Here is a 9,893-nt window from a genome sequence, read left to right as displayed (position 1 = left end):
TATTTCTTTTCCTTTCCTCTGTTTGCTTTCCTCCTTTTTCTCCTTTCTTAATGTTGTATTTTGGTTTGTAATCAGCAGCTCATTGTCTGAAAACATCAACTTTAACTTTCATTGATATATTTAAACGCTCATCATCTTCGTCTCCTCTGCCTTCATCATCTCATGTCCCGCTCAGTCCATCATGTGAACTTCACCCCTCTGTCTCCTCGTCCTTCTTTCCCTCTGACTCTCTTCGTCTCTCCTCGGCCTCCTCAGCTCGCTCTCCTTCTGTTTGCTGCTCCTCCTCAGCTCCTCCTGCTGTGGAGTTGTGTTGTTGGATGGATGGAGCTCCGGCTTGCTCCTCTGAATTATTCAGAAACATTAAAGTCACGCTCATGTTAACAACCGAGTGTGCTCCATGATTTATTCAGCTCAGAGACACACAGACGAACTCCATCATGGTGCTTTACGAAAGTCTTCCTCAAGTTATTTTAAAGTTTATGAGTTAGACATAAAATCTTAAATATTGTGAGCAGGACTTAGTTAATTAGTTTATTAGTTTATCACGTTTGTTTCTGTTTATAGCACTGATATAATCAATAATATAATATAATCTGATATTTCCTTCTCACTGCAAACTGCATGAAAACAACAAGTTTTAACTGTCAAATGTTGTTTGTGAAAAGAGTCAAAAGCTCTAATGACGTACAAAACTGCAAATTTAATTAAAAATATTTGTACTTTTATTTTCTCAGTGTGCACACGGGCAATATTTGAACATGAAAAGTACAATATATCCCAAGTAGAAAAGGGCATGAAAAGAAAAGACTCAAGTGGAGTACAAGTACCTCAGATTTGTCCTTCAGTAAAGTACTGGTACCTTTAAACAGTTGGAGGGACAAGCTGTACTGTGTTGCTCTTTATTACATAACACCAATAAAGACACTCAAAGTATTTTTAGTCACAAGGTTCTGCTGCCACCTAAAGGCCAAAAGCTTAAAATCACTAAAGACCTTTTTCACAGCAGATACTTTTCAAAATAAAAACAATAAACTGTGTTAATGATAATATTAAAAATGGCTTCTTGTTACAGAAGTGTTGCAGTAAAACATGACAGAGTACCTGAAGGCATCATCTGATTTATTTTCATTGAATTTTTCTGCAGTGACGTCTTCATATCCTCTGGAAGAAAAAAGCCTCGTTTGTAGAATACTACAATACTACTACTGCTAATACTAACACTGAAGTAATACCAATAATAACAACGCTAACAATAATAATGATATAGAATTATATAGATAGTAATAAAAGTGCACATTAATATATAGTAACAAAAGTAATAATATAATACTACCAGTAATGCAGTACAAATATGCAGTGTAAATATACATACACACTATACTATATATTCACCAAAAGAGCAGCAAGGAAAGCCTCAATATTTCTAATCATTAAACATTAGTTCTAATTATTAGTTAACTATCATTAGTTATAAAAGCTCTAATGCTGCCGCCATAATTTGACGTGTGAGAGTGAGATCACTTGAATTCTGTAAATTAACTAAAATAAAAGTTAGAAATGAGTAAAAAGTTGAGTGCTGACCTCTGAACTGTGGAGGAGGTGAAGCCTAAAGCAGCAGAAAACAGAAACAAACAAACATGAGGAGAAACAGACCCACGCGCTCACACGCTCCTTCCTCACACCTGGCTTGGCGCCAAGAACAGCCACACGCGTTTGCGGCGATGGCGTCACGACTTCTCGCATGCTGATTGGACGGCTGCGGCTGACAGGAGCCCACTCCCTGCACTTAAAGAGCCGGAGCGCGCGGGCGACTGACGGCTCGAGACAGCGGACAGAAACAGCACCGGCGGCGGGAAAATCACCCCAAAAGTCACCTGAAAAGGTGAGTTTATTCAGCTGTCACGTGACTTTACTGCTCTGTTGACCAGTTTTTAAACTACTGACAGAGTCACGAGGAGTTTCCATTCAGTCTTTCAGTTGTTTAAAGTATAAAACACCAGATTCTGAAATAATCCTGCAAGAATAAAAGAACAGTCAGTCGAAAAGAGTTCAAGTTAATACGCTCGTGTTTGTAAAAATGAATTTAAACATTTTTCTGATTCTCTCCTGCATTATTATCACTGATGCGTTCACGTGTCATCATGTTTTACTGTTGGCTGAGCTGCAGCGGATTTAAACTGTTTTATCTCCCGTTTCCTTAGTTTTGATTTAATTTGTTTGACATAGAAAACATTTGATGACCTGATACAACAGGATGCATTCTGGAGTAAAACTACACGGGGTCAGAAGTACTACAGAAGTACAGTGTTTCCCTCTGAACTGTAAAGTAGTATAAATAGACACACTCAAGTAGAAGTACCTCAAACTTCTATGCAAGTACAGTACTTGAGTAAATTGTTTCTTCATGTTTTCCATGTTTTCTTTATTTTACTGTTTTCAGAATATTTATTTTTTGCAGTATTTTTCTGGTCTGAATAACATTTATTTGTGGTTTTGGCTTCATTCCATCTGACAGGACTTGTGTGATTAAAATCAGGTCCAGAAAGCGCGCGCGCTCGCGCGGGTGTGTGTGTGTGTGTGTGTGTGTGTGTGTGTGTGTGTGTGTGTGTGTGTGTGTGTGTGTGTGTGTGTGTGTGTGTGTGTGTGTGTTCTTGGCTGTGGTGCTTTGTTGTGTTTGTCAACTCGTCGCTCTCACGAGCTTCAGTGTGGACATGCTGTCCTGGCCGCCATGTAAAGGTCATCACACACTAGATCCACACACACGTCACAGCAGCTGAGGTGATCAATGTTTTTATTATTGATTATGACGCACAGTTATTTACTCAGAACTTCACACACACACACACACACACACACACACACACACACACACACACACACACACACACACACACACACACACACACACTCCGTCTGTTTCAGAGAGCTGCAGCCCGGCCAGGTGTTTCTCCTCACCTGTTCAGGACGCTCCGTCATGTCCTCCGCAGTGCTGCTCAGTCTGCTGCGTTGTGGTCGCTCCACCTTCGTCAGGCAGACCTTCCTCGTCGCGCGCTCCTCATCAGAAACCTCCACAGCGTCCGGACAGGTGAGTGCACACCTGCTGCTGCCGCGAACCATGAAATCAAAGGTCAGAAAACACCTGTCTGACGGCGTGCATCGCTGCCCGCAGGTGGACGGGCCGTCGGTCATCGTGCGGCGGGCCAGCGTCTCGGCCGGCTCCGACAGCGCCGCCAGCGGCCGGCCAGTCACCTGGGACTCGTTCGGTATCTGGGACAACAGGATAGAAGAGCCGATCCTGCTGCCCTCCAGCATCAGATACGGAAAACCCATCCCACAGGTAAGTGCAGGGATGGACGGAAGAGCCAGCGCGTGACGGGGTGAACGGATGAGCAGACACATGGATGGATGAAGGGATGAATTAGACTGATGGATACAAGATGCAGAATGGGTGGATGCATGATGAACTCTCTCTCAGGTCAGTCTGTCCCGGGTCGGCTGCGCGTCGGTTTTGGGTCTCCGGAAGCAGAACGAGGACCGCCTCCGCATCGGCAGCATCGATGACAGCCTGCTGTACTTCGCCGTGTTCGACGGCCACGGCGGCCCGCACGCGGCCGACTACTGCTGCACCTTCATGGAGAAGTTCATCAGGTGTGCTCAGGTGTTTGTGACGCCGCTCCGACGTCAGCGTTCGTAGCGGCGCGGCTGGTTCTGACGCTCTCATTGGATGTTTTGTGCAGAGACGCTTTGGAGCAGGACGACGACCTGGAGACAGTTTTAAAGAAAGCCTTTTTAGACGCTGACAAGGCTCTACACACACACCTCAGCTACTTCAACAACGGTGAGACACACACACACACTCACAGAAGTACACACGGAGTGTAGTCAGTACACAGTACTTGAGTACATCCTGTATTTACTGCGTCCTGAATTCCTACTAATAACAAAGGCAGGAAAACACAGAAAGAACATATGAAGAGCTAGTAAAAGTACTTAGAAAGTACCAAGTGCTGCGTGTCCGTCCTCCTCAGCATCCTTCCTGACAGCCGGCACCACGGCCACGGTGGCTTTGCTTCGGGACGGGGTGGAGCTGGTGGTGGGCAGCGTTGGAGACAGCAGGGCGATGCTGTGCAGGAAGGGACGAGCCCACAAACTGAGCAGAGACCACACAGCCGACCGCAAGGACGAGAGACAGCGGTACTCACCCGTACTACCACTGTAACAGTACTATCAGCATACATTCACATACTTTTACTGCGGCGTGTGGAGACTCCGTGTGTTAAATGAAGACGTTATTGAAGGATAACCAGACAAAAGAAAGACCGTTAAAATACTTCATATAAACGTGAAATCAGAGTTTAGTGTGAGGGAAGTAAAAGCTGTGACACAAGTTTGAAAAGTTTAAAACTTTATTGGGTTTCATGTTTCTCTCCTTTTATTCTGAATTATTCCGTAAAGTCACATTTATTTATTACGCGTTGAACTCTCAGGGTCTCCATGGTTACTGCGTCTTTCTGTAAATGTATGTACATTTACTACGAACAGTATTATCGCTACTGCGAAACAGAAGCTCACTGGTACTGCTGTCAGTATCACAGTTTCAGAAGCTCATATTAGTACTACGGGGCTGCACGGTGGCACAGCAGGTAGTGCGCGTGCCTCACAGCAAGAAGGTTGCCGGTTCGATCCCCGGGTGAGACGGGGCCTTTCTGTGTGAAGTTTGCATGTTCTTCCCGTGCATGCGTGGCTTCTCTCCGGGTACTCCGGCTTCCTCCCACAGACCACAAACATGCTCATCTGTGACTCTAAATTGTCCGTAGGTGTGAGTGTGAATGTTTGTTTGCAGTCGGCTGGCGACCGGTTCAGGGTGTACCCCGCCTCTCGCCCGCTGTACCTGGGATAGGCTCCAGCCCCCCGCAACCCCGAAAGGGATAGGCGGTATAGATGACGGATGGATATTAGTACTACTGCTGTTACATAACACTTAGTGTACTTTTATGACACTTGATGCTACTTCTATCACGTTTACTATTACATGTACTACTTCTTGTATTAGTACTACTGTCACTGCAGCTTTTTATTTTTAGCTGTTACAGTATTCATATGAGAACTACAGTCACTCTTGGTGTAGTACTGTTATTCTCAGTACTCCAGTACCATCACCGATGACCATTACTGTGACTGCTAGTGTTAGTACTTGCAGTAGTATAATTACTTCCTACTTGTACTTAATATTGCAGTTGCTGCCTGTTGCAAACACGGTTTGTTCTGCAGTGAATTTTCTTTGTTTGAAGGAGCTCAAAGATCTGAAAGCCTCTTTGATTAAAGTGAGTTTGCTGGAGAAGTCCAACATCACGGACGACGGCAGGGAAGACAGACGGAGAGGGACACAGGGAGGGACAAGGAGAGGGACATTTTGACTCTAAAGACAGAGAGTTTTATGGATGTGGTCAAACATGAAGTCCAAATGCAGGCAGCAGGGTTCAGGTTTCTGCAGCCGGTCGGGTTGGAAATAGCCGGTTGGTATGCAGCGGCTGGCAGACGCTCAGTGCCTTGCTCAAGGACCCTCAGGCTCCTCCAGCAGATGAAGTAACCTGCAGGCCGACGGGTTTCCCTTCAGCTCGGAGCAGCTGGTGTTATGTAACGGCCGAGCGAGGCTATGTTTACCTCTGGAGATCATCCAATCACATGTCGGCGCTTCAGTGTTGAGTTTCTGAGACTCGCATTAAGTCCAAGTCCCCAACGTCCCTGCATGACACTGATTCGTCTTAAAGCTGCAGTCGTCTGAACGTGGTAAACCCGCCGTCAGTGCCGCCACGCTGACTCGTTCTGTGTGTTCAGGATCCAGAGCTCCGGCGGCTTCGTCACGTGGAACAGCGTCGGCCAGGCCAACGTGAACGGCCGGCTCGCCATGACTCGCAGCATCGGAGACTTCCACCTGAAGACCAGCGGCGTCATCGCTGAGCCGGACAGGCAGCGCGTCACTGTGAGTCCCTCTGCGGCGTCACCTGACCTTTGACCTTCAGTCTTTTTGCACAGAGACCAATGAGCAGGGTGTCAGCAGGTCCCTGAACGTTCCACAGAGTCTAAAATCCAACAGTCTGAGTTTTTTAATCGTCTTAAAACGTCTTAAACTTTGACAGATCTTGAAAGCTGATTGGATTATGAGGTTAACGTCACTTTTCAACGTGTTTTTAGGAAATATTTGTATTGATCAAACTGGAACCAACAGCTACTGATGCAAACTGCAAACCACCTGAAACACGCAGGAGCTCCTGACTCTGTCCGTCTCTGCAGGTCCAGCACGCCAGCGACTCCTTCCTGGCTCTGACCACCGACGGCATCAACTTCCTGCTGAGTGACCAGGAGATCTGTGATGTCATCAGCCAGTGCCAAGACCCCACAGAGGCCGCCGATGTCATCGCCCAGCAGGTACCCGACACTCAAAACCCCCTCGTGGGATTATCTCGCCTTCGTCGTTGTTGAGAGGAAACTGAGCAGTTGTAAGATGGCGACAGTGATGTGTGTGTCTTTAAGGCGCTGCAGTACGGCTCAGAGGACAACGCCACCATCGTCGTCGTGCCTTTCGGAGCGTGGGGGAAACATCAGACCTCCACCGCCGTCTACAGCATGAGCAGGAACTTCGCTTCGAGCGGGAGATGGGCGTAGAAAAACATCGCCACGGACGAGTTGGACCTGAAGGACACAAACTTTTCAGACCTTTTCAAACTCAAAATGATCTGTCATCAACCTGAATCCAGCCCCGACCCTCACGTTGACCCTCAGGTCGACCCTCAGGTCGACCCTCAGGTCGACCATCACGTTGACCCTCAGGTCGACCCTCAGCATTGTTGCCCTCAGCCTTGGTTCCGCAGTCAGCAGTGTGTGACCCAGCATCATGGTCACATGATGCCGTCAGGTTGACCTTTGACCTCAAACTTGGACTTGTGTGATAATGATGATGACGTTAAACGTTGATTAGTGTAATCAGAGGAGGCTTTCACACAGTGACACTTCTGCACCTGAGAGGTGAACCACATGATGTTTGATCAAACTGAGTCTGAGGTCACAACCGGAGACGACGGCGAACACGACGGACAGAAATAAAAACCAAAGTAACGCTGCAGCTTGTTTATTGTCTGTTATTGTTTCTGTAGTTTTTATGTTGTTGTTTAACTTAAAGTTCTATCTTTGCTTGTAATAACATCATCATCGATTTGTTTATTATATTTTGTGTTATTATTAGAAACTACAGTTAGAAAAGAGTCCAGAAAAAAGGACGATGTTTCACTGAGATGTGGTGAAGTAGAAGTTTGAACTAGCATGAAGTGAAAAGTACATCAAACCGCACTGGAGTACTTGAGTAAATGTACTCTCCATCACTGCGTTGATGTCATTTGGGACACACACACACACACACACACACACACACACACACACACACACACACACTCTTTGGCAGTGCATCCTGTTCTCAGGGACACACTCTTCAGAATTCACACACAGACAGAATTCACTGCTCGCGCTCCTGAAATACTGCAATACTCGGACCCCAAAGTACACACCAACATGTGCCACACATCAGCACACACTCCTGCTGTGGAAACTGTTTGATTGACAGCTGGTTTCCCTCTCCAACGTCCAACAGGATTTCTCCGCCTTCCCACGGAGTGACGAGGCGTTCAGGGGTCAGGTGACTAAATGAAGAAGCTTCCTCAAATTCCTTCACATGATCATACGATGACGCCGATGGTGCACACACACACACACACACACACACACACACGTTGACACTCAATGCATGTCAGTGACACAAAATACCCGTCGACATATTGACACACAAGAACTTGACCCAGAAAACCTTGTGATGTGTTTGCTGACCTTCACAAAGTGTGTGTGTGTGTGTGTGTGGTGGGGGTGGCAGGGGGTTGATGGTATTTCCTGTGAGAAGCCTTTCTATGGAAGAGGACGGGACAAACTTGTCTTTTATTACTTCATAATGAATAAGAGGACGTTCAGCTGACAGGACAGAGTTTGACATGAGAGGAACGAGGTTCAGGTTGCTTCATCCTGTCTTCTATGAATACTTCTTTCAGTTCGTCACGACGCTGAGCAGCAGGGAGGAAACTTCATCCAAAGCCGAACGATAAGAAGGCAGAAGGCAGCTGACGCTAAGCCTCCAGCATGACAGACTTCAGATGAAACCGGAGCACAGAGAGCGCGACAGTCATCGAGTGGAAACAGTTCTATGAGAAAAACAAGATTAAAGGTTTCAACTTTTCACAGATGTCTCCTGAAAAAAGGTTCGACGTGGCCTGCAGTGATCAGTCTAATTATGATGCATTAGGCTTTTGTAAAAGAGGTGTAATGAGTGCTTCGGGGAGCGGTTCACCGTCTGCACACCTGATGCTGATCAGAAAGGCAAACATCCGACACCAGCCCAGAAACGTGTACACCTTTAGAGACAGTTAAGTCTAACATGTCCTCGTTATGTCGTCCAGAATGTACAAAAGTTCTTTAGAGACTCTTTTTAACAGCCTGCTGTCCTTCCAGGACGACTGTCCTTTGTTCCAGGATGGACAGTCAGTGCTTCATGGCGACATGGTCCATTGTCAGTTGTGGCAGTGTTTGGACCAAGTCGCTACCCGTAGCGTTCTGTAGACAGTTTTCAACACTTCGCTCTTCACATCTCTTATTTAATGCTCACACCGGCTGTTTCTTTGTCTTCACATCTGTTTGACCTGATTAGCTTCTGTCTCGAGCGCCTGGTTCATGTTCTGCTTCCTGTCCTGATGATCCAGTCCAAGCAAGCCTCGGCGGTAGCCTTGGAGCTAATGGCTAATGCTAGCCGTGGCATCATTATTGGGTTCACTGACGGGCAGTTAAAGCTGTTCTCCAGCTCTGCTGAGACATGAGACATCCTGTTGGTGTCTCTGGTGTCCAGAGGTCAGGGTCTGTCTCTGTTTTAAGGAGTTCTTTCAGAGCTGCTGTAGTTACAACCAGCCACCAGCAGGTGGCGATCACAGACTGGTGTTATGTACTGATGTGGCTCCCTGTGGATGAGGAGCCCAGGGTTAGGGTTAGGGTTAGTATATATGTTTATAAATATTATTTGCTCGTATTTTCAGCCAATCAAAGCCAGTAAAATCTGCATGAAATGGAAAAAGTCTTAACAAGAAAACAAAGACTGTTGATGTTATGTTTGAATGCAAAAAGGACAGTTAGATGTGCTTTCAGTTGGAGTTTAAAACCAAATCAATTAATGTTAATTAAAACACTTTCGAGGTACTTTACTCTTACTTTAGTATTTCCATCTGACACTACTTTGTACTTCTATTCCAATACTTTTTGGAGGCTAATGTACTTTTTACTGCACTGCATTTGTCTGACAGCTTAGCTACTCAGAAATGTAGTATTTCTACAGTGTAGTATCACTACTTTTACTAAAGTAAATCATTGGAATATTCATATATCAAGTTATTTGTTATTTTAACTATGTTTCTCTGTAGTAAGTAAGATTTTGAATTCAGGACTTTCACCTGTGACAGAGTATTTTTTCACCGCAGTACTGCTTCTTTAACTTTCTTTCCATTGATCGTGGTGCACACAGAACAATGTGCTCATCACGGTCAATAATAAATGACGTCACATGATCATTTTAAGCTGCTGAAACATGTTTTTATTCATTATTTCTGTATTCCTGCTCCTGCAGCCCTTGTTGAAAGGACCAGGTCTGCCTGAGAGGAACCAGTCACATCACACATCATGCTGCTGTGTTTCTGTGATGTGGTTCAGGGGAGACTCCAGAGGAGGCGAGCTGATGTGACGCGGCGTTTCCTCATTCAGTGTAAGTTTTCTAAAATAATCTTCCATCAGCCTGAAACAGATCAAGGTGT

General features: G+C 45.7%; 1 protein-coding gene across 1 annotated transcript; it reads left to right on the top strand.

The window, feature by feature from the left end:
• Positions 1-2,974: 2,974 nt before the first annotated feature.
• On the top strand, positions 2,975-6,801 carry ppm1ka (protein phosphatase, Mg2+/Mn2+ dependent 1Ka). The gene is made up of 8 exons (XM_070992873.1): positions 2,975-3,085; positions 3,170-3,337; positions 3,476-3,648; positions 3,738-3,838; positions 4,029-4,194; positions 5,839-5,983; positions 6,295-6,429; positions 6,535-6,801. The coding sequence occupies exons 1-8, from the start codon at positions 2,975-2,977 to the stop codon at positions 6,664-6,666; spliced, it is 1,131 nt and encodes a 376-aa protein (XP_070848974.1). The 3' UTR covers positions 6,667-6,801.
• Positions 6,802-9,893: the final 3,092 nt, after the last annotated feature.

Source organism: Chaetodon trifascialis, chromosome 23, assembly GCF_039877785.1.
Source record: "Chaetodon trifascialis isolate fChaTrf1 chromosome 23, fChaTrf1.hap1, whole genome shotgun sequence".
Classification (NCBI taxonomy): Eukaryota; Metazoa; Chordata; class Actinopteri; order Chaetodontiformes; family Chaetodontidae; genus Chaetodon; species Chaetodon trifascialis.
This window is presented reverse-complemented; position numbering and strand designations above follow the sequence as displayed.